At 36.5% G+C, this 26,154-nt stretch overlaps 1 protein-coding gene across 1 annotated transcript in view; it reads left to right on the top strand.

The window, feature by feature from the left end:
• Positions 1-11,749: 11,749 nt before the first annotated feature.
• The window catches only part of LOC145666483 (uncharacterized), a 206,507-nt gene continuing 192,102 nt past the window's right edge, over positions 11,750-26,154 (top strand). Inside the window, exon 1 of the mRNA XM_081733745.1 lies at positions 11,750-12,704. Coding sequence (XP_081589871.1) covers positions 12,101-12,704 — 604 coding nt within the window. The 5' untranslated portion in view covers positions 11,750-12,100. The remainder of the gene's footprint in view (positions 12,705-26,154) is intronic.

The following is a 26,154-nucleotide window of genomic DNA, read 5'->3' as shown; positions in this document are numbered from 1 at the left end:
CACTTAGAAGTAAGTCCTCTCTATATAATCCTGATTGGAAAGCCATGTTTAACACTAATTAATTAATCAATATTTATACGTTTTTTTTATTTTACTATTTTTACTATTCAGTATTATATACACTTCATTTCCAAAATCAAAATCTGGAAAATGTATATTGTACGAGTGCAGACTCGCAAATAAATGATTATTAATCATATATATTTGTCTCTATTCGAAATTCTATTTAATCGAATCCGACAGGAACACAGACAGAAACATCCAGAACAGGTGACAAAAAGGAGAGATAAAAACGTTGTACCCGGACTCGATGTAAGTTCGAAGGTTTTTTTTTTAGCCGAACGCCTTAGACCACTCGGCTATGGTAGCAACTAGTGATTGTAGCAAAGGTTTCGAGTAGTAGTTCTTATTACAGAATAGCATTTCCTATTGCCTAAAATTTAAACCTAATTTACTTTAATATAATATATCTATTAATTTGTTTCATGAACGTTTTCGTTACTTTGATGAATGATGTATGTTGTTGATATAGATTCTATTACACGTTCTTTCGTAAATATTATAGAAAGTATCAGGGTTATTTATGATCTTTTATGGAAATTGACTGGCGCATGCGCAGTACACAGACAGTTCAATTGGAAGGCGAGGAAGGAAACGCTAACACACTGTTAGAATGTTTCATCGCTATGAAGTATAAAGAACAGCTAAAATGTATTTTACGCTTGTCATTGCGTAAAGAATCACCAGGTTAATGTTTGTCCAAGTTCTCACTAATCAACTGGACTCATGAAAAATAATTAATATTGTCATTATTGCACAATATGAAGAATAAAGAACGTATATTACACCAAATTGTTTTCGAATTCGAACTTAGCTAAGGAAGGGACAATAAACAAAATGTGATTTATTCATTAGAATTGAGATAATTCAATGAAACTAGAAATTACACAATCAAAAGGAAAAATATCGTTAAAAAGACGAAAAGAAAGTATTATTATACTTTTATCCGAGATGTGAAATAAAGTTATTAATTAACTGAAATGAAAGTAATATTGGGCATGATATAGAGTAAGAAAAAAAGTAAATGTATTCTTAGAAACGTTCAAAGTAAATTCACAAATACTTTTTGAAGATATACTACTCTTCCTTTACGTTTTAACGAACTAATAAGTAAACAAGCAAAGGAAAAGAATGAAGAACGAAAGTATTGCTCTTGAAAAAATATCTATATATATAAAAGAGAACGTACAAAATCCTTTGTCCGCTCATCACGCTGAACCAATTTCTTTCATTTTTGGGGGGTTATTAGGATTTGGACCCTAGATGGTTTTTATCATATCACTTTAATTTTTAATTACCAGTGTCTTGAGATAATTGACCATTCAAGTGTCCATAACGTACAAATCCTTTGTTATTAGTTCATCATAGGTAAAAATAAACGTATTTATATGCAACCCGCATGACCGTGTCACTCGGCGGGTTAACATAAATGACAGGCGATATACAGCGGAAAATAGCTTGAATCTTCTGTTTAAAATTTTTTAATTGATTTGCTTATTTTTACAGACACTTTTACAATATGCCAGCACCGGGATGACCGCAGCGAAGCGGGGCGGGTTAACATAAATGACAGGCGATATAATGTTAAGATTTACTGCAATCTTCTATGGTTTTTATCATATCACTTGAAAGCGAAAAAGTAAAAATTATCTAAGTAACAAAGTTTATTGCGTTCCGGGGTGACCGCAGCGAAGCGGGGTGAACGCTGCTAGTAATTAATAAATGAAACTTAACTAAATGTTTACACAAAAAATAGCACACTAGTACTTCGTGTAGTCACCTCCAGAGTCAGTAACTTCTTGAAGCCTGGAGGGGATACTAGATACAAGTCTCGAGCAATACGACGGTGTGTCACGAAAATGTTGCCACAGTTCCATAACATGATTTTGAAGAAACGTTTGGTCTCTGTCTTCACGTCTCTCTTCCCATTCTTGCACGATGTAGGCCCACAGATGTTCAATTGGGTTCAAATCTGGGGATAGAGGGGGCCACTCAATACAAATTAACTCTGGATGTTCACTTAGCCACTCTCGTGTTTGCCGGGAAGTGTGAACAGCACTGTTGTCATGCATAAATATATATTCTTCCTGTTCGGGGAAGTTTCTTTCTAAGGACGGTAACAACGTATTTTCGAGGATATTAATGTAAACAGTGCTGTTCATTCTCTCAGGCACCGCAACTAAATCTCCAGGACCAGCAGTCGTCATGTATCCCCAAAAGTGTGCTGATATTCGTCCTGAACAAGAAGTTCTGATAATATTTTGTTCAGCATACCTGGTTCTGCGCGGTCTATACAATATAACTCTGCCTTCTTGGTTAGACTTGAAAACCTTCTCGTCGGTCCAGATGATAAGTCCCAATATGACTGAGGTTGGGTTATGTTATTCTGTGCCCATTCCATTCGTCTGGCCTTGTGAATTTCAGTCAGGAAAGTCTTCCTAGCGGGTCTTGAACAGTGTAGACCAGCCCCCAATAATCTTCTTCATATTGTTTCGTGAGAACAATTATATTCCCTGGCTTTGTCCAAGAGGATTGACGTGTGGCATAGAGGTCTGTTGATTACTTCTGTAACTAAAGCTTGATCTTGAGCTGCAGTTGTCACTTTTGGCCTTCCACTTCTTGACCGAGACCTGAACCATTCACCACCTTCTTCATGTCGCTGAACCCATTTCTTTACCGTTTTCTTGTCACATCCCAGATCTCTAGCAATCTGAGGCACAGTTTGTCCCATTTTTGCTCGGCCTATGATTCCTCCTCTCAGAGCAACAGACAGTCCTCCACAACCTTTAGAGCGAGGCATTTTGAGAACCTGTTAGAAATTTGCGTTCTGGTGTGTATGACAAATGTCGATAAAGTGCATCTTTCTGTTTCTATTGCGCATGCACCAGTCAATTTTCATGAAAGATCATAAATAATCCTGACAATTGCTGTAATATTTATGAACGAATACGTAATAGAACCTATATTAACAACATCATTCGTCAAAGTAAAGAATACCGTAAACATAAAACAATTTCAACAGACTATTACGTCAGGCCAAAATAGGTTTAAACTTCAGAGAATACAAAATAAATTTCATACTGTAACAAAAGATTGAACATGAAACACGCTTACTATATTTTCAACTTGTCACATTAGCCGAGTGGACTAAGGCATTCGGCTAGAAATTCTGAGGCACCATTGAAGAGTAGTTCGAATCCCACCACAGTACAATTTGGTTTTACCTCATCTTGACGTTTCTGTTTGTGATCCTACCGGATTCTATTAAATATAATTCCGTAATACGCTAAAATATACGTAATATTTGAAGTTCTTAATTTCCCATTTTTACATTTTTCAAGCTCAGTTGAGAAGAAAGAGGGAAAATGAAGGTACAAAGATTTACAAAAATTACTTAGCATTTACTGTCATTGTAATTGTGGATATTTTATTTATGAAAATGTATAATGAACTAAAAATATATTTAGTAGGTCACATGTCTCCATTTTTCGATTCTAACTTGAAAGTTACAGTTTAGGCGGTGACATATCGAAGACCAAGGGGGTTGAGGGGGTTGTAACCCCTCCCATTGAAACTTTTATATTCTATTGAAATAAAAAGTGTTTCAGTTTATAATCTTGGAAAAGCAACAATCACTGTGTGTGGAGGACGGTTTACTTATACTACAATTTTCACTTCCAAATGTGTAAAGATGTGACTGGATATTGTGTATAATCATTCAAGAAATATGACAACGAAGGGACTTCGTAAACCCTTCACGCCACCCCAGGAGGAGGAAGTGCGTCCCGCCGTCCCTCGGTTGGGAACTACTAACAGTGTGTAAGCGTTTCATTTCTCGCCTTCCAATTGAACTGTCTGTGTACTGCGCATCCGCCAGTCAATTTCCATAAAAGATCATAAATAACCCTGATACTTTCTATAATATTTACGAAAGAACGTGTAATAGAATCTATATCAACAACATACATCATTCATCAAAGTAACGAAAACGTTCATGAAACAAATTAATAGATATATTATATTAAAGTAAATTAGGTTTAAATTTTAGGCAATAGGAAATGCTATTCTGTAATAAGAACTACTACTCGAAACCTTTGCTACAATCACTAGTTGCTACCATAGCCGAGTGGTCTAAGGCGTTCGGCTGAGAAAAAAACCTTCGAACTTACATCGAGTCCGGGTACAACGTTTTTATCTCTCCTTTTTGTCACCTGTTCTGGATGTTTCTGTCTGTGTTCCTGTCGGATTCGATTAAATAGAATTTCGAATAGAGACAAATATATATGATTAATAATCATTTATTTGCGAGTCTGCACTCGTACAATATACATTTTCCAGATTTTGATTTTGGAAATGAAGTGTATATAACATTGAATAGTAAAAATAGTAAAATAAAAAAAACGTATAAATATTGATTAATTAATTAGTGTTAAACATGGCTTTCCAATCAGGATTATATAGAGAGGACTTACTTCTAAGTGCAATCCGAAAACAAATATTAGAGTTTTAATCTGACCTAAAGTTGGTAACTTACAGGATAATTTATACATGATTGGTATTGTAATTTTTATACTTTTATTATAATGCTCTATAAGTTATGATTTTACCAATTCTAAAGGTAGAACAAGAAACAAGTGTAATATTATATTTGTTACGAAAAGCTTTTAAGCAATGATGCTTTCAGGACGTGATCTGAGGGAGAATTTGAGACCCCTCTCGAGCTAAGAAATTTCCGCCTTCAGGACCATATATTCGATCGTGCTCAATGTGGACTACCAATGTTTGCCCTCCACCCGCATATTGAAATTCCCCCCGAGGATAATTTTCTGAAGTCACCACTGTTTATAAATAGTTTTTCGTTACAAATCAGAGGATAATGAAGTAGTGAGTATACTTCATTTTTTTTTAGCTATGGATTTAAGATTCGCAATTCATATAATGTTCCGTTCTAATCGAATTTGAAACAAAAGAAGTTTTCAATGAGTTACTCAAAGAAATATTTTCAGCCTCCGGATGAAAATAGGAAGACACTTAAAAAAGAAACAACTTGCTACAGGGTTTGAACTCACAAACATGTGATTGATAGTGTATCGACCCAAACCACTCGACCGTTTTGTATGCCTTTTGCACATCTTCTTTTTCCTTTTGTGAAAGCAGTTTACTGTTCCATACTCGCTTTTGTTTATTCCGATACGACTATGAGTTCTCAGTAAATATTTGGACGTTACAGCTCTTGCAATGTATAAAAGTGTTTTTAGAATAAATCACAATCGATATTATGTCCTAATAACATACGTAAAACAGGTTGAATTCGTGAAATGATTGAGGTTGGACTGAGCGTAAATGTTTTCATAGTTAGGAGCCTGGATATGCAAACCCGCTTAACTTGGGGGTTTAATTTTGTGAAATTTGGTACGTGTTAGTGTATTTTAATGTATTAATTAATAATAAGTACCTTAAATTCGGAACTTTGATTCATTAAGAAATTAAGTAATTACTATAATTTCAGACATATGTAGTAGCCAAATTATATTTTGAATTTTAAGTACAAACATTGAACATATTCTTCACCTCCATCGATCAATATTTAGAAATTCACAAAGAAGGCTCCTTCTGAATTTCCATTACATTTCACAAAATATTTCTTACCGTAAAAAGATCGAAATTAAAATGCTATTGATGTGGTCACATACAGAATAAAATTTAAAATTTTACAATTATTACTGGAAATTAATACTGTCGCCCATTTCGAACAATTTAAAAGCGCATAGTTTTTAACGTATTGATATTTCATTTCTTATCAACAGTATGGAACGTTGTAAATAACAGTAACTTTCCATAACAGTTCTCCTAGTGAATCTGTATACAACCAAAGGTAGTTCTGTCAAGTTTAAGAAAAAGTCCAAAATAAGACTTGAAAACAGCTCCTATTTGAAAAAGGATACATAATGATCGTTTGGGTCTTTCCAAGAAGATTAATAAAAATTCAGTATAGCATAACAACAAAAGCTGATTATATATATATATATATATATATATATATATATATATATATATATATATATATATATATATATATATATATATATATATATATATATATATATATATATATATATAAAATTATTGGTAAGGTGAGTGTAGGGGGCGCCGAATTCTACTTCGCCCCGGGCGCCGAAATCTCTAGCTACGGCTCTGTGTATAAACTTCATCTTCTCCCAGCGCTGTAGAAAATAACACGAATTATGGAACAGTCTATATATTTTGTAGCGTATATATATATCGATCGATCGATCGAGATATCGATGAAAAGACCACTTTATTGTGTATACATTGTTTCTAAGGTACATCTCGAAAACTAATGAAGACATTGGAGTCATTCAAAAACGTGTTGCAGAGAGGTAGTACACGTGATAGGCATTAGGGGTCATTCATATATTGCGTAACGCTGGTTTTGATCAATTTTATCACCTCCTTTGTCACACTTCGTAATGCAAGGCTGAATCCCTCCGCCTTTGTTACGTAACGCCTTTTGATTTTTGTTTTTTCACCAATTTTGCTTATTTTTGGGGTTATCACAATAAAAGAAAATATTTTTAATGGCAGAACTTTTTGTTACAAAACGCTTGTATTTTGAATATACATTTGTAACGTTTTTTCGCCAACAATTAAAGTATTAGAAATTGGTAGTAGTGTAATAGTATTTTAACCCCATAAACTTGTTTAATTAACCAGTCTTAATTCTTCGAAATTCCATACGGTTGTTTTCCCAAGGAGATCGCATCCAACCGCTTAGGTTACCGATGATTGAAAAAGAGGAAGTGCTGCAGGAAGGTGCAGGTGAAACAGGATTTAAAGAATTGACATTGACCTCTTTTTCTGGAATCCAGGACGCTTCCTGTATTTGAAGTTTTCCAGTATCGACGATACAAAGAAGTTCTTTTCCCGGTAGATCACTGATTCGACGTGGCTGCACACGTGAAGGAGCTCGGACATCTCTTTGTACACAAGCTTTCGACCATCTTTGGACTTCAGTTTGCCCCTTTTTCAAATTCTTCTTGTCCTAAATCAGTGCGAGAATGCGAATAAACTCGATTTCTCTTGGAAAATTCAAATCTAAAGATAAAAAAAAAAAAAAAAAAAAAAAAAAGTATAAGATGAATATCCGACGAACTCGGTTTTTAATATCTTGTTTTGCTTGCATCGTTCTGTCGCGGAAAATATTATTTCACGAAAAAGAGTTTCTTCTGTTTCACATGCAAAACCCCTTGGAAGAATAGAGTTGGCAATGGTTCAAATCAAAATTTTAAAATCTATTCTCAAAAGTAGCGATACAAGTGGGAACGCGAAGGCATTTTTAAGCGGTAGTTACGATCCAGAAAAGCATGTACCGTAAATGCATTTCAACGATAGCCACAGAACAGAACTGTGTTCTATTGTAATATACGCAGGGTTCATCACCAATCATGCTGGTGTCTAGTAGCGTCTTCAAATCCCTTCTGTTTGATTCAATTTATACAGGCTGTATGTTCTCAATTTTCCAAAACAATGAAAAGAACTGAATAAAAATTATTTGTTTAAAAAATTGCATATAAACCTGAGAAAAATAAAGATTACAGAAAAAAAGACGTTACGTAACGAAAACATTAACTCCCTCCTCCCTCTTGTCATACTTCGTAACGCAAGGCCGCACCCTCCCTCCCTCTTTCCCGCGTTACGTAATATGTGGACGACCCCTTAAATACGTTTACATTCATTACACTCACAGATCCCAGTATCCCGGAATTCTTATTCAAATTTCTATCTGCCCATTCAAATTTCTGTCTACCCATTGAACTGAAACAACTGAAAGTTGTTTTCACAACTATACAAACGAGCGGGAAAAGTACAGAAGTGTTTTCACTAATTTCTTTGGCTTTCTTTCATTCTTGGTTAGGTCATGCGTGCGTGTGTTTATGCCTGAGTATAACAAACGGTTCTGCGAACTCGCAATATTTTAACAACCGGTTCTAGCGAACCGCCTGAATAGTACCACTGGTTCTAGATCACTATTTTCTATCCGGAAAGGTGATGACAAACAGGCAGATCCACAGACAAAAATTATGAAAAATTATTTTATTATTAGTAAAGACACATGTAGTTCAATGAACTGAATGTTACTGGAGCGGCTTGTGGTCGATACTTGCAATTTTGCTAAGTTAAATTTATTCAATTACCGCCCTTTCACATTATCCGGCGATTTGCCGGATCTGTAACCGGCGAGTTGCCGGACAAGGTAGAAAGACATTGCAAGCAATGATGCTTTTCACATGTGTGCGGCGGTCGCCGAACATTTATCCGGTGAGGAAAAACAGCAGGATCTCCCGGCTAGAATCTGGCGCGGCAGATTGCCGTGTATAGACAAGCGGGACATTACAAGCAATGAAGCTCTTCACATATGCGCGGCAAACTGCCGGATGGATGTTGGGAGAGGAAGCAAGTGTTGCCAGGAAAGAGTAGAGAGTGGCTGCGATAATATGGATGCGTGTGTTTGCGATAATATGGAGTTTGGTTAAAATTACTCCAGGTGTACTGGGCTAGAACATAACCAGATACACAAACACGCTACACACACACACACACACACACATATATATATATATATATATATATATATATATATATATATATATATATATATATATATATATATATATATATATATATATATTATCGCGTTATTATTATGTGTGTGTGTGGAGCGTGTTTGTGTATCTGGTTATGTTCTAGCCCAGTACACCTGGAGTAATTTTAACCAAACTATTTACTTACAATATATGGGAAAAGATAACATGTAAAAATAATCGAAAACGACCGATACTACCGAAGTGTCGAATCCATAGGTCGTTGATTAAAGAGTCCAAATCAATATAAATTCTATTTTTCTGCGTAATAGAAGATTATGAAATAAATGTCCGGGTAGCAAATGATCTTGTAATTCTATTAATTTGTGGTGTCCCAAAATTGAAATATACACTATCAAATATTTCAGCAATGTTATATATTTAGTAATAATACCTTTATGTGCTTTCGCAAAGTAAGAGAGAATTCATGATGTGATATTTGATAAATATACCATACTTTATATACATATTTTATAATTATCTTTAACACTTCTATGGTTGCAATTTCTTCAATAGTCCTTTGAATACAGGGACTAAAGCAGTACTTTAAAGAGACTTGAGTCAATAATCGGAACGCTTAAAACAAAAGAATAAACCCGAAATACTATAATAATAATAATAATAATAATAATAATAATAATAATAATAATAATAATAATAATAATAATAATAATAATAATAATAATAATAATAATAATAATACCTACAGATCAGACTTGGGCTCAGTGGTTGTGTTGACTTGGGATTCTGGCAGTGGCGGATCTAGCCCAGGACCGGGGGCCTAGGCCCCCCCAGTTTTCAGGGTGACGAAAATAATTTAAGCTATTCTTTATATATTTTTTGAAATTTTACAGTAAAATCATGATATATTTCTCATAGTCTGGGATCTGGCAGCACCCCCCCAGTTTTCATCTTCTTGATCCGCCACTGGCTTCTGGGATAGATTTCAACCACTGACTATCCTGAAAGGACTTTATCCTGGTTTTCCCAGTCACAACAGGTGAATATCGGGATCGTATTTTAAATATCCAGAACCTGGCCGCTATTTTGCTCAAGTCTATCAATTGTGGAAACAGTATAGAAAAATCTCCTTCAAGATACCACTTCTCTGAAAAAAAAGAAAAGAAAAAGAAAAGAAAAAGAAAAAAAGTGAACCCATATGTGTCTATGACTTTTTTTTCTATCTGTCTTAACAAGGCGAGTAGAGGACGCTTTGTGCATCTGTCAATTGCAACCACCTAGTAGTGTAGCCAGGATGTGTGTTGGGGGGGGGCAAGTACTGTTATAGGTACATATAGAAAAATTACAAACAAAAAAATATATAAATATAAAAATATATAAAAATTACAAACGTTAAAGTACCAAAGTACATTGTCGGACCTCTTGGCAGGGGCGGCCCCTCTGTCCCCCCTTCTCTACGCCACTGCAACCATCACAACACAACAAGAGTCAAAAGGTTTTGTTTCTTCAGTTGCACAGCAACCCTGCTCGCATATTTTTCATCACGGCAAAGCGCCGGATAATATGAAAGGGTACACTTCTCATCCGGCAAACTACCAGAAACGGATCCGGCAAATCGCCGGATAATGTGAAAGAAGCTTTATAGTAGAACACTCTTTAATCATTATAGAGGTACTATGCAAATCTTTCAGTTTAACGTCCCACGATTATGGCTAAGGTAGATGGATGATTAAGGCAAGTGAATGATGATGGAAGAATTGGGCAATGAGAATGTGGGAGGAAACGGGAATACTTCGAGAAAATCTACGGACACGATAGTGTCCACCACAAACTTACTTGGTGGGGGATCGAATCAATGACCCCATGCACCAGAGGTAAGCGCTCTACCACTGAGTCACCGTGCCCTTTGGAGATGTTATGCAATTTAGGGTTTATAATGTGCTGATTTCTGTTTTAACCGATTTTTCTTACCCGACCATGACCTATTATTTCATTTTCATTTTCATGTTAATACTGTATCCTATCCAGCTTGCTTCAAGTCTCTACCTAAAAGCACCAGTAGTGTCATTTCAAGTCTTGATTCAGGAGAAGGGAAGACACTCTACCGATATAAGTAGTTGTACATCTCAAACTCAGAACATTTTGTAATCTGTAGGTTGCCTAATGGTGAGCATGGTTAGGAATTGGGAACTGCACAAATAAATTTTAAAAAATACTACTTGTTGAAAGTGTATATGGCCAACCAACAATTTCCCGTCATTATCCCTTAAGTTTATATTGGCCAACTAACAACTTGCCGTCATTTATCCAACATTGTTTAAAGCATATGTTGGTCAACAATAATATCACGTCATTTATCCGTTGTTTAACGTTACGTTGGCCAACTAACATCTTGCCGTCATTTACCCAACATTGTCTAAAGTGTATTAGCCAACCAACGATTTCCTGTCATTTATCATCGTTATTTAAAGTGTATGTGGATCAACGAACAACTTGTCGTCATTTATCTGATGTTGTTTAAAGCCTATATTGTACAATTTTACTTCTATAGTAGGGATTACGTTGGTAATTGAGTTGGTTGGTAACTGGTCGGCAAAGTGGCCAATTACAATATACAGCTTATGTTGGCAGTTGGTAGCCTACTGTTTACCATTGCTAGGTCTATTGTCTTTGCTGATAAGGTTCCGTATATTTTCATAATTAATTTCTCACTTACAAGATGAAGTGCGGCACAATATGTTCACATACTGTCTCAAACTGCTACTTTACTTTCATTTTCTAAAGAACCCTCGATATAAGAAGGGCATTAGTGGGTGCTATTACTAGAATGCCCCTAAATATAGCTATAACAAATTATAGACCCGATGGAAACACTGGTAATAATTATCCGCAAGAGGGTAGCACTGATGACACCACATTGATTTTATGTGTTTACCAACAGATGGCGAAAGCATTTCACTTGCTGGCTGATTCATTTCGCTAGGGTTGCGCGAAACTTGGAAAGCCAATGAAATTGCGTGCTGTTGTGACGTAGGCGCTTTTCTTTGAGTAGGCAGCTAACGCCACACCTTGGTTTCGGAGCACATGCCGTGCTTACACGGACAGTGGCAGAATCATTGAATCCAGTCAGTGTTCAGAAGTAGGTGGGAGAGCGTGGTGACGGATGTAAACTGTCGCAGGGAAGCTGTGCTCTGTGTTTATTTTTTGTTTTAGTTTTTTGTTTCTTTTAATTAAAAAAGAAAACAAATTTCGTGTGGAGAAAGTTAAAAGAAAATTTGTTAGGCCTTATTGTGGGGCCTTGTGAAAGAGAATAAACCGAATTTTATTTTTTTGTGTATTGAAAACGTTACTTTCCGTGGTGGGAGTGAACGCCCAAATTCCTTTGTTTGTGCCGGGCTAGGCGTTAATCGAAAACAATGGATGATATCAGTGCGGCCCATTGCTTAATCCAAATGTCACATGCCAAGGACCAGAATTGGACACCTTTACCACTGGATTTATCACGGACATCAAAAGAAAAAGCAGTCAACAATAGTTGCAACAATATCACCAATATCTATTACAACAATCATCATATTGTTGGAAGGGATAACAGAGCAATTCCTCCAGTTTTGGAACAAGAGCCCAGTAACACAACTAATGATTCTTTGTTTATGGTAGCAAGAATTCTCACAGATCTCACAAGAATTAAGCAGGAACCGGTGCCTAATGTACCTACTTCGAATGATGATTCGGAATTGCAACATGAAAGGACTCAGATCATTGTGGCAGCCAGGGGCAAATCTGCCGTTGAATCAAATGACGAATTCAGTAACGAAATTTCGTCACACACAGAAAGTTCCAGTGCTAGTAGTAGTAGCGCAGTGGGCCGAAAATTATCATCTGCATCATCATCTCCAGTTTGCAATAGACCGTCTTCCAGAAGTTTGATGCGGAAAGTACACAAATGTATTTACACCGGTTGTGATAAGGTTTATGGAAAGAGTTCACATCTGAAGGCGCATCTCCGTACACATACAGGTAAGTGTTGATTAATTTATATTTTTTGGTTACGCCCTTTTGTTCGAAGTATATGGAATGCACAAAATAAACTAAACGTTGATCATGCATGCTTTAGTTTTATGATTTACTTTCTATAGTTGACTTCATAGAAAACTGCTAGTAGAAATTCTAAAATTAAGTGTGCAACACAATAATGTAGCCGAGAACAGTACAATTTCGAAGATGAAAGTGTACCAATTAGCCTTCAACGGACCTTCACAACATTCAGCTGGAACACTGCTCCGTGATTTTAAAGTCGATTAAGATAGGTTTACGCACTTTGGGACCTTTAAATTTCGATTAGCTTTGATGCAATCAAACATGTAGATCCCTTGTTTCTCCCCGATATCTAGAAAATCTTGATGACCCCGATCAATATATATTCTACAATGCAAGTTGTGGATACGCATTTATTATAATCTAATTGAATAGGTTCATCCTCTTTACAAAAAAGTAAAGCAAACTCTGAGACAGATTGTTGACGAAAATAACCTAATTAGTAATCACTTTCAAGACAAAAGAGTATTGCAAAGTACTATGAATAGTAAGTATTGTTGCAAATATTACAGCTGTCCGTAAATTATTGTTGGATTAAAATTTGTAGTCTTGTAAGTGCTTCTTAATGACATTAATTAACAGTGCGATAGTGTTTTTATTTGAAAACAAGGCACTTTTTTATAGACAAAGAATACTTTTTAGTTTTTTTGTTATTTGGAACAGTGCTTTTTGTTTAGAATAATATTTTTCGTTTCAATAATTCTCTGAAGACTTCCGAACAATAGATAGTTTCGTTACGATAGAGGGAACGCCCACCGGGAATCGATCGGAGTACAATCAACAAAACAGTAAGCGAAGCATCATAGACGACCACGCATCACATAACAAAAGAAAATGCTGTTACTTTATGATAGAAATATTTTGGCGTAATGAAGTAAATCGTGTAAAACTGAGAACAGAAGAAAGTTAATCAGCTTTCGTGTATGAATCTCTCTTGGCGTACAGAAATGCATCAAGCTATTTTGCTGCGATAGTGGTTGTTGACAAGCATCCGCGCAGAAGGGCGTCGTCACCTGTGATGCGAGAACGCCTCTGTTCCAAAATCACAGCGACAGACTGTCTGAAGTGGAGATATTGATTTCCCTTTGTATTTTGATTCATGATTTCGAAATTCAGTCCTTTCTTTTAATAGATCATTGCTCAAGGCTTAGAATTAGTTCGTGTCGTGTCTCCGTGAATACGTGTGGGAGTAGGGAATACGGGTTCAGGCATTGCCTCCGGTGCGTAAGATCCATGGTTCGATCTAAGGCCATGTCTATTTGGAAAGCACAGTTTACGTTTTTTTTTTTTTAAATTGTGTGTGTTTCGTTTCGTTTCATTCTCTATTTCACATTAGCTTTTTTGAACTAATAGTAACTTTTGTAGCTTCGTAGGGCTATAGCTGATCAGATGGCGCATCTCAATTGGGATTGTGGTTAGCGCGTCGGCTAAAAGCAGTTCTTTCAGGCTTTGTAGACCGGTGTCCGCAATGTCTTAATTCGTGTCCCACACTCCAGTTGTTTTATGATTCCCGGGATCCACTCCGAAAAATCGGACGTCACCGGAAATTGACGAAACACGGTAATTCAATGAGAAACTTGTATCTTCGGTCCAAGTGGTCCTAAGTTCGATTTCTAGCTATGAGATATAGTAAATAACATTGTATCCGTGCGTTTTCTCGATGTTCTTCGATATTCTCATTCCTCCAGTTAATCTGTAATCGTTCACATTTATTACGCATTCGTCTCCTGTAGTCGAAAGGACGTGATTATGGGACTTTTAACTACTTCATTTTCTATCTATAATCGAGTTCGGGACCAGAGTGCGGAATCCTGGGGAGAGGGGCATAACTTAGCCCCAATTAATGTTTTTGAAATAGGATTAGGATTAGGAATTAGATTTCTGGGTTTTCGACGTCCATGTTAGCCCGTCACACATATGAGGTATTACGTCTCTCAGCGATCACACTACTCGCTGAATTGGAGAAGAAGAAAAGAATGGGGAAGGAAGGAAGCATCCAGGAATAATTATATTAAGTACCATCCCAGTATTTGGTGTGAATGAGGAAAATCCAGGATGGCTAGCCTGAAGAAGTTGTTATAGCTTTCTAACCGAGTGTCCCCACCGGGATCGAACGTGGGACCGCTCGCACTGAAGACAATATTTTGGAATAAAATAATTCCCATTAATAAGTTACTGGAGGAAGACATTCCTGTATCCCCTCCACTTGGACTACGATTATTTCGCACTCTGTCCTGGACTACTCTCACCAAAGGTCCAAAATGATTGTCGCATATTTATAACTGTCTTCTTGTAAGAATATAATTTGATAATAACTTTGCAGGGTACTTTTAATACGATATTATGTGTATAATCGGGAAATGTACATTTGCGGTAAATTTCATAGGAAAAGAGTTCTAAATACAAAAATTAGAATGAGTAAAACAAAATATAGCTAAATGGATAAGAAAGTTTTATTTTCGTTTTATTGTTCTTATTTACTGCTCTTTTGATATGAACTTTGTCACATACATGTCTTTGCCGATTATACACATACTAACATTATAAGAAATACCGCGCGAATTCGTTATCAAATTATACTCTTACTACAGCATATTTATAGACATGCGACAATCATTTTGGGCATGAGTGTACATGCATTAATATTCGGTTATAGAGAAGTACGAGTATAATTTATTTTAACTCGCTTGAATTTATGTCCTTAGGTAAAAGCAAGAGACGTATTATTTTCATAAATACGTGTGTATGTGTTTATTTGAAAATATGACAAAATAATATCTTGCGTCCCTATTGGTTTTCAAATTATGAAACATACAAAATATAGTTGATAATTGGTACTGTCATCTAGAGAAATGTTTCAGAAAGCCCGCGTCAAAAGAGAGTTCGACGGGACAAGAAACCGTTTTCTGTTGCTCCCTCTTGTGAGGTTGATCTGTTGCTTTTGAGTTTGTCTCTTTCAATTTTTTTTTTTTTTTTTCATGTAAGGCATACAATCTTTTTTTTTTTTTTCTTGGCCAACCTACCTTGCTTTGGAAGACCATATTCTGCCATTTATACATAGGAAACTCTAAGATCTCAATTGACCAAACAAAATCAACATTTCTTTGATTTAATTCTAACTGTAAGTTAGAACACTGAAGCTTTTTAAAGAGTGGGTGACCAGGTTTCTTTTTTCAAGAAGACTACTTGCAGCTTAACACATGGGATGCAAATCACATAATCTCAAACCGAGACTCGAATCTGAATATATGGGCGCGGTGGCTCAGTGGTAGAGCGTTCACCTCTGGTGCTTGGGGTCCCGGGTTCGATCCCAGCCCCCGCCAAGTGAACTTTGTGGTGGACAAACATCGTGCTCATGGGTTTTCTCGGGGTTCTCCCGTTTCCTCCCACTTTCTTGATTCCACCATTTCACTCATCTCTCATCATCACCGTCTCCTTTAGCCTAACCAGCATAACCGTGGGACGTAAAACTTAAAGATTTCATTTCATTTTTTTTTTCGAATCTGAATATGTTAACCACATACCCATGAGGGAACTATCCGTATTTTAAAGAAACTACTTAAATGAAAAGATAACCAACTCTCAGAAATATGGTTAATTGGAGCGATGTGCTGACCACATATCAATCAAATCTAGCAAACCATAGTCTTCCGCAGACAGTAATTAGTTCCATGTAGTTTTATGTAATTGATAACGTGCTTTGTCACTATTATATTAATTAAACGAAATTTTCTCGAGAGGATAAAAAATTGCACGATGTGTAGGTCGTGCAATCGTCTGTCTCCGGGACACGATATAACTAAGAACCTTGTACTCATTCTCCTACATACTATATAATTGAGATGTACGTACAAACATTTCCTACTTTCTAGTTATGCGGTTTCCTTAGAGCTTGGTAAAAATAAATAAATAAAATAAAATAAAAGCTAAGTTCTTGAGGGTAATGTTACGTATTTGATTCCACCTTACGTCACATGAACATTATGATGGACTAACTGATCACTCGCTACACCTGATTTCTTTAGAAAGCACAATAAACTCGGTGTGCATTTCATGAAGGTCGCAGATGTCGGGTTAAATTGCTAGACTCAAATCCCCCCCCTCTATATGAATTATAACGGATCAAAATATATGGTGGGTTTTTTAAGGTTGTGATAGCCTAACTTTCGGTATATACTGGTGGCGGCCTGTGCCACGGCCACCTTGGCCCTGTAGAAAACCACAATCACTTGTCGCTGTCTGTAACAACTCTGCCAGTGCCATTGGCAACGACGGACTTTCAGGTGGTCGTGCCTGTACCCAGTAGCTCCTTTCAGATTTTGTTTTGGGTATAAGATTCTCTCTAGCGCTATAAGTCGAGTTACACGTTTTTGTTAGTACATTGCTGTATAGTGGTGTACACATAATTTTATCGAAGGGGGAAAAGGTTCAAGCACAACAAGCGCCGTGATATTTACAGAAACATATCTTTATATAGTAAATATTTCTCTCCCCATAATATATTCCTATGCTACTGTTAACTATACATAGTATATTAGACAAGACAATCCCGACAAATATCAGGTGGCTCGTGAAAAAAAAAAAAATAAGTTTCTTATTTTTTTTTTAACTTCGAATTACCGAGAACGATAATAAATAATCACAATTTTTCTTGAATAAAATTAGGTTTTTAAACATGTGAATGTAGCGACTTTGCACCCTTTGCTGACATGAATAAAGTTTCGTCCGCTGATAATATAGGAAATTAACTATTTTTGACTTATTAATTAGCTATTTTCATAAAAACTGAGTTGGCAACAATGCTGACGACTGTGGGGAGGGGACTCATATAAGTTTCGGGAGTTCTCAGTTGCTTGCATTGGGAGGAGTATTCATTGACGTATGTATGATCAACGCTAAATTATAATTTTTATATAGTGATGTCCTTGATTTTAATTGTCCATCTATGCCATTGCCAAGAATCAAAGTCTGCAATTTCTGCTTCTCCATATAACTTTTTGAACTTTAGTGGAAAGAAACTTGACACCCTATTTCTGCTTTACTGACTTTGTAGCTATGCATAGATACTTTGAGTAAATGGGCTAGAATCTATATTCGAACAAAACGTTGATGTAAGAGAACGGAACACAGTTACAAATCTCTCCGTGTTCGACCAGAGATTACAAATCGAGACGGGCGGCTGTTGAGGGAAGTCATATCAGTAAGAATGGCTGTTATTGGTACAAACTAAAGGAAGAAAATTTCTCTAATGTAATAATTTAGTGTATTAGATAAGTTATTTTCCCTCAGTTTGTATCTATAAATTGTACGAGATACGTCCAGAAAGCCATTTTCCCTAGGGCGGTAAACACAAAGAAGACAGTGACATCGAAATACTTAATGTCGCAGGTACTACTTTTTATCGTATTTACCACTGGAATTCAGGCATTTGTCACATCGTGGGATCAAATTTTGCACTGTTGTAGAAGTCAGCCGCCTGGGAGTGGAACCAGTGTATGACAACCGTCTGCAGTTGCTCATCGCTGTCAACATGCTTACCGGACAGGAATTTCATGATGTGTAAGAAGACGTGAAAATCGCTCGAATATAAGAGCGAGGCTATACGACAAGTGACAACTGATCTTCTGCAATCGCTCCATTGGGACATGTTTGACCACCCACCGTATAGACTGGATCTTGATCCGAGTGATTTATATGTCTTTGTACACCTCAAGAAATTCCTGTCCGGTAAGCATCTTGGTAGTGATGAATAACTGCAGAAGTTTGTCATTCATACATTAGTTTTACTTCTAGGTGTCGTGATTTTTTATGACATCGGAATACATACGTTGATTGCACGGTATGACAAGCATCTGAATTCCAGTGGTCGATATGTTGAAAAGTGGTGTATCTGTAACACTAAATGTTTCAAGGTCACTGCGTCGTCTTTGTGTTTACCGCCCTAGGGAAATTTACTTTTTATACGAGCCTCGTAATTTTTATCGCTGTGACTTCCATCTAGAGCCGCCACTTCCACTCACTTAACGCCCGTTCGGTAGGTAGACATGAAAATAACATTGACAGTGCCCATTTTAACTATTGTGACCAATATTCTGAAACAGTTACGTAACATCTTTGAACTGAAGTAAAACTATAAAGAAAAATCGCTTTACATAAAATGAATTTTTAAAAAGTTAGTACCGATAAGGGATAAGTTTATCTAGAACGTTTGTTCTTTTGTTTCATGTCAATTATTTAAGTCACGCCATCCTTCTTATTTTAGTTCAGCAATTGTTTCGTTATCGTTCATTTCATTAGGTCATGGTCTCTATTACCTTGTAGTCATAGCAGTGGCGGGACTTGGAAAGAATGTTAGGATAGTAGCCCAAAGGGTGTGACAGGAAAGTCCTGGGACAAAATCAGGAATTGGAGTTGAGCTAGCATACACACATTATCTATCAAATTATGAGCAATGTTGAGTTACTTCATCATATAATAAAGGTAGCATTACGTTACCTCACGAACAGGGAAGCAAGCGTACATATATATATATATATATATATATATATATATATATATATATATATATATATATATATATATATTGGAAATGTAACGCATTGCAGCCAGTATACTAATGGTGTGTACGCAGAAGTTCGTCAAGGAAAGGGGTTCAAGTTTGCAAGTTCATATAATTTCAAATATATATACCTATTAATATGGTAAATGTTTAATTTTGCATATCATCAATAATACTCAATTTATCGAAATTGTTTATTGTCGATTAATTCAAAATTGAGATATCAATTAATTCTGCCAATAATTGTAGTGTCTGGCTAAGTTGAACTCGAATTTACAAATAAGAGCATGGACTGAGGGTCTTCGTATAAAGAAAAATTTCGAGAAGAATATAGGCCTACGAAGCATAGGTGGACGAAAAACAAAATCCTATAGGCCTATATCGCAGAATATATTTCGAGTAATTGAATCTGGAAATTGTGATGAGCGTGACACGTGGCTCAAAGATGTAAGGAAAAGTTGCACATTTTAGCATGAAATACTGAGGAAGGCACGGTGGCTTAGTGGTAGAGCGCTCACTTCTGGTTTGAGGGTTCCTTGGTTCGATCCAAAGTCATGTAAATTTGTGGTAGATAATGAAGTGCCCATGGGTTTTCTCGAGGTTCTCCCAATTATTATTCCACCAAGTATTGTATAATCATTCAATTTCGTGTTAATCATCTGTCTCCATGAGCAAAAAGAGCATAATTGCGGGTCGTTAAACTAGAAGTTTCATTCCATTTTGATATACTGATACAGTGTATGAGTAGGCCTATATCAGATTAAAAACACTTTACTGAAGAAAAATCATTGTTTCCTTATTAAACTGTGAAACTATGAAATTATTAAATCCTTTCATAATAATGTTGTTTATTTTGTATTTAAAAAAAAAAAAAAAAAAAAAAAACTTTCAGTATAATGTCCTACGGACACGATTATCTATCACAAACCTACGTGGCCGAGGATCGACCAAAGGTAGTATGTTTGTTTTGTGATGTTAGTAATAAGCAGTAGTTTTATATGCATTACAAATGAATTTAGTAACTACCAGCTCGTTCAAAATCATGATTTTTCCCACAATGGTGCACACCATGCTTGTCATGTGAGCAATTGAAGGAGGTGGGTGTTGCCTTGAGACAGGCAAGTAAAATCTCATCCCGCGCTTTGTGTCCATCGACCTTTGTGGCTATGCGCGTGCGCAAAATGCAAATCACGTTGTTTTCGGGATACAACAGCGGGCCTTCTGCAATGCGTTTGTATGTTTACTATTTTGTCGTATCACGTTGTGGAGAGACAAAGCTTTACCGTTGTAAATATGCAAAGAGTACTTTGTAAAGAATGTTTATAAAACTGCGGCGCACATTACTTATAGAATTATGGAAGGTGAATGTGTCTTTTAAAACGTGACTGGGATGAATATGTATTTTAAATTTGTTTACTTGTCATGTCAAGTTAGATTTTAAAATCAAAACAGTACTTTTGATATTGTCACTTCATAAAACTGTATATTTTCTATTAACGAAGTTGTTTAATACTGAAAACAAATAAATAACAATAGGGAAAGGAAAGAATTTAAGAAGGAACTCAACAAGAGATTGTATGATTAAAGGTACCATCTCATGAGTGGGCTGACTCTTCAATAGTTCTGAGTTTCAATACCGAGAACATGCTTGCTTTCTGTGCATGTGGTCACAGATTCGATCCCTGGTAGGAGCACATAGCACGGATAAGAACCCGAGTAGTTGAATAGAATAAAATTTTCAAGGTTAGACTAGCAGCGTTCACCCCGCTTCGCTGCGGTCACCCCGGAACGCAATAAACTTTGTTACTTAGATAATTTTTACTTTTTCGCTTTCAAGTGATATGATAAAAACCATAGAAGATTGCAGTAAATCTTAACATTATATCGCCTGTCATTTATGTTAACCCGCCCCGCTTCGCTGTGGTCATCCCGGTGCTGGCATATTGTAAAAGTGTCTGTAAAAATAAGCAAATCAATTAAAAAATTTTAAACAGAAGATTCAAGCTATTTTCCGCTGTATATCGCCTGTCATTTATGTTAACCCGCCGAGTGACACGGTCATGCGGGTTGCATATAAATACGTTTATTTTTACCTATGATGAACTAATAACAAAGGATTTGTACGTTATGGACACTTGAATGGTCAATTATCTCAAGACACTGGTAATTAAAAATTAAAGTGATATGATAAAAACCATCTAGGGTCCAAATCCTAATAACCCCCCAAAAATGAAAGAAATTGGTTCAGCCGTATTAGCGTGATGAGCGGACAAAAATTGTACGTTCTCTTTTATATATATAGATTATAATTTTAAGTTTCATGTTATGATCTTACTAAGTTTCACGTGTTGATAATGATGTCTTCCTGAAATCGGATTAATCTTACCGCTTGGGGCAAGATTAGAGATATTGCTCGGAAAAACGAGGCGAAACTGACTCGAGCTGGAAGAAACACTTGCTTGACAGGTATGAAGAAAAAGAACAGTGTCCCCTGAGATCGTATTTACCCGAAATTTTTAATCTAACGTCTTTCGTTATGCCCTTTAGGCTAGAGACGGAGGTTTAATGAAAGTGGATGGTATGAAAGAAATGGCGGAATACGAATGTGGGAGGAAGTGGACAAACTAACCCACAGACACGATGTTATCTGGCACAAACACACGGCCTGGAATCGAACCAAGGACACGTCCAGTACTAGAAAGAATCTTGCTGAAACATCCTCACAGTTGAAATAAAACCCTACTTAAATGTGAGTTGAAAAACTACTATAAATTCATTTTATGTAATTAATAAACTCTCTGAATCTATTAAGTTACTATGTATGCATTTTTGAATTAGAAGATATATTTGTGTAAGTCGCAGTAACTCCCATTCTGATCCTCATAATTATTTATATGTGGAAACACATGATGTGACGTCAGTATTTTTTTGAAGATAAGTGATAGTTTAACGCAAGATTTGCGTAAAATTCGTAACGGAAGACAAAAATAAACCTATTTTGCTGGTGTTAGGAGTGCCAACGTCGCAAATAGTGGTTATCCTCATTATCTGTATTCCTCGACCATTTGTACCATTTGAACTGACCTTTTGCTTCTGTTATAACAAACGTATCGTAACCTTAGGCTCTTTTAACAACATAATGATTACTGCTGTTATAATTACTTTTAAGTGTCTTCCTGCTGTGAAAGAATATAATCGAAAGCCATTTCAGTAACAGTTTCTCTAGTTCAGTTTAATTCAAACTCTTACGAAGAAGGGAAGGGGTGTAGTTAAAGGTTCAGGATGTGGAAGGTATCTTATAGTCAGTATTGGCGAATCCTAACTGATAAGATAGTGGTATTATAATTTAAATTTACCGTTATTTGTGTTTATTTTGGAGGGCTTTATTATTGGTATTATATAGAGCCTAAGTGTGCCTCTGCTGGCGCTGGTGTCGATGTGTGTTTTTCCGTACCTCCCTCGAAAGAGGAGGAACAACTTGCTGTGACCGAGATCTTGTCACAATGAATTTATTTCACGGGCTTCGCTATGCACTGTCTTGTTGCCCATTTTAAGTAGCCTAAGATCTTCACTCGTCAACGCCAAACGATTGAACGACAAATTGGCAACACAGCTGAGGTCATTTACTTCTTTTCCTAAAGGAAAGGGAGGGCTTCCTCCATAATAAGAGGGTTGCGGGGGTGTGGCCGAAGTACGTTTCACATATTTTCCGAGGGCACACTTGAAATAGAAAGACTCTAGTAGAAATATCGGCGGATTGCCTGTTCCTCGTGCGGGAAGAGTGACGTTTATGGAAAATATTAGAAAGATAAATACAAGTTCTTTTTCTTGTTTTTCTAGTTTCAAAATTATTGTTGATGGAAGTTCGATGTCATTGTAGTTACATAAACACTCATCCCCCCCATTTTCCCCCTTAGTGTCACACGTCATAAAATTCAATGTTATTATCAGCCTTGGGTACATGAGGAATATTTATACATTTCAATATTCTACGCATAATAGTGATCTGATAACTAGAAAACAGCAAACACACATATAATTTTGAAATTCTTTCCCTTTTAGGGGTGCTATTTCGCGAAATCCGCTCTTCCGTAATGCCTAGAATGCAATATAATATTTGTACAAAATTGTAAGGTTTTATGCCTAAAGTTTCGGATATCTGTTGACGAATAGACAATGAGTAAGTCAATGGATTTACGCTTTTTATATGTATAATACAGATATTATTCATTTATTTAGTTTTCTTATGCGAACTTAATAATAAGGAATATGCAATTAGAAAAAACTAGTTAGTAGAATTTAGTAAACCAACAGGAAAAAAGGAAGTTGCATTAATTAGCGTCAATCGTAGGACGTGCAAAGAGAAGAAAGATGAGAAATACCAGAACTCAAAAGGTCGGTGAGGTTATTTACCAAATGAAGGTCTTTTGTCTTGTTTCATTTTTCATATGTACGCTGATGAGCATGTTTGTAAGAAACAATATTCGGTAAGTAAGTGCTGGTAATTAGTATCGGCTGTTGAAAAAACTAGTTGCAAAACTGCAAGCACACATATACTAGAATGTTCTTTGGCACTTTCCGTATGAACTTGACTACGTACATCAATTACTTCTCTCTTTATATGGTACGGTGGAAATGTACATAACTGTATTAACCATTTACATTTGTCTGTAATGCGTAACAACATTCTTACGAACATGTTCAAGATCTGTGTTAAGTGTAGGTTTATACGCTTGTTGGGATGTAATGATTTTGTGGATATAGACTATACTTGGTTATCTAGCTTTGAAGTCTTAGCATCACAAATTGAACGAAATATACAAGTATGCACTACGTGTATTGTCAAGAACACATTCTTTCAAGATTTGGGGAAGAGGGAGTTCAGTAAAAAAGTATTGAACAATTCTCAGCCAAGAATACAGACAGAGTAACTCGAAATAAAGGAATACAGGACGTAAAAGAAAGAAAAAAATGAAATCTTTAACATCCTACGGATATGCCCTCCAGATTAAAGGAAGCGAACAATTTCTGATAATGAGCTATTATGTAAGAGTGGTGAAATGGGAATATGAGAAAAACCTGGAGAATCCCGAGAAAACCCATAAGCACAATGACCTCCATCACAAACTCGCATGTCCTGGAATCGAATCAGGAATCCTTGTATTAGAAGTGAGTACTGTACACAGTTACTGGGCCCTGTTGCAGCGGGGTGAATGTGTGTCATTCACCCCATCACGCACTTAGTTAAAAAATCGTGTAGGCATCTCTGGATATCATTAGACCTACTATAAGAAATTCAGAAAGAACTGGTCTAGAAGCTATGGTTAGAATCAATTTTAACGGTTTTGGAATTTGTCCACATCTTCGCTGTAGAACCTTTTCAGACATTTTGAAACAACATGTCAACCGTATTCTAGCCGGAAGACCAATTCGCAATCGTAACAAAGGCTTTGTTGCTTAACTGCAGTGGAGTGCCAGTGTCCGAGGGCTAATCTTGGCCAGAGAACGCATGCTATCTATTAGCGACAAGGTACAACGCACCGCACCTGTTTGGCAGTTCTAGGTCTTGGCATCGATCCCAAGTGCGGGTCAGTGGAATGTATAGCCGACAGAGCTGTCATACCAGTCGAAATTAGAAGCTTCTATGTATCTTAAAACAACCTTTGCTTATAGCTATCTTTCCAGTATGATTATGAGGCAGTAAGTTTCGAATATGCAGTTAGGAAGAGATTTTTTTTTTTTTTTTAAAAAAAAAAAGCACAATTTACGTATGTTTTGCAAGCTTTTGTACTGTTACTGTTACAGTAGATCCCCTTTAGAACTGGCAATATGGTCAGAACGCAAAAAGGTCGAATTGTCAGAAAATACAGAAGAATACGGATTAAATTAAACAATCTCTGGACTCGAAAATGACTGTATTATTCTCTACAATAAAAAGAAACGAACAATAAACACTAAAAACTGAACAGTACAGTACAGAAAACACGCACAACGAAAGAAGTGATACAAGGGACGACGGGGCACTAAAGTGAATATGCGGTAAAAACAAGTAAACAACAACGGATGGCAATAAACGACAATGAGCCTCACGAGTCGGGACAAGGTCGGCTCGAGCACGGTCGGATCAACCAGAGTAGCGGACCAGCCGAGGGCGGACGAGAGAGGTTCAACTGTATTTCCGTATTTTTGAACTAGTATGCGTAGTTGCTCCTGCTTTAAAACCTAACATATAGTGCTGCTAGCATCTTTTTGTACTTCTACTAAAATTACCCCGTGGCTTCGGTGCGGTGAAGCCGGGTTCAAGTTCCAGTAGGCGGTCGTGTGATTCGCAGTCCACGTTAAACTTTTGGTCCGCATTTCATATAGCCTCTTTTTTCATTCCTGTTAGATACAGTCGCCAGCAAACATACGGTACATGTCTTCTATTTTCTGTATCTGTTTGTGTCAGTAACATCTAAACCACCGAAAATTTGAATGCATTTTTTATGTAAGATAGAATGCCGTTTTCTGTACAATGTCAAAAACTTCAAAAATTTCGTGCATTAGTCTTGAAGTTACTGCCAAAAAGCATGTAAAGGCAGCAATTATGTAACGCCATCTTTGCAACAGTAGCAAAAGTTATTGTGGACAACTAGGTTTCGTTCTGTTTCATTAATATCCTTCCTTACCGGGTACAGATTGGATGACTTCTATAGTGATAGAGGTTTCTAAGTCTATTCCAGCTTTCGCCAAGTGAACTTTGTGGTGGACAAACCGTGTGCGTGGGTTTTCTCGGGTTTTTCCCGTTTCCTCCTACTTTCTTCATTCCACCAT

Source organism: Thermobia domestica, chromosome 12, assembly GCF_964235325.1.
Source record: "Thermobia domestica chromosome 12, izTheDome1.hap1.1, whole genome shotgun sequence".
NCBI lineage: Eukaryota > Metazoa > Arthropoda > Insecta > Zygentoma > Lepismatidae > Thermobia > Thermobia domestica.
The sequence above is the reverse complement of the archived record's forward strand: the minus strand, read 5'-3'. Positions and strand labels throughout refer to the sequence as shown.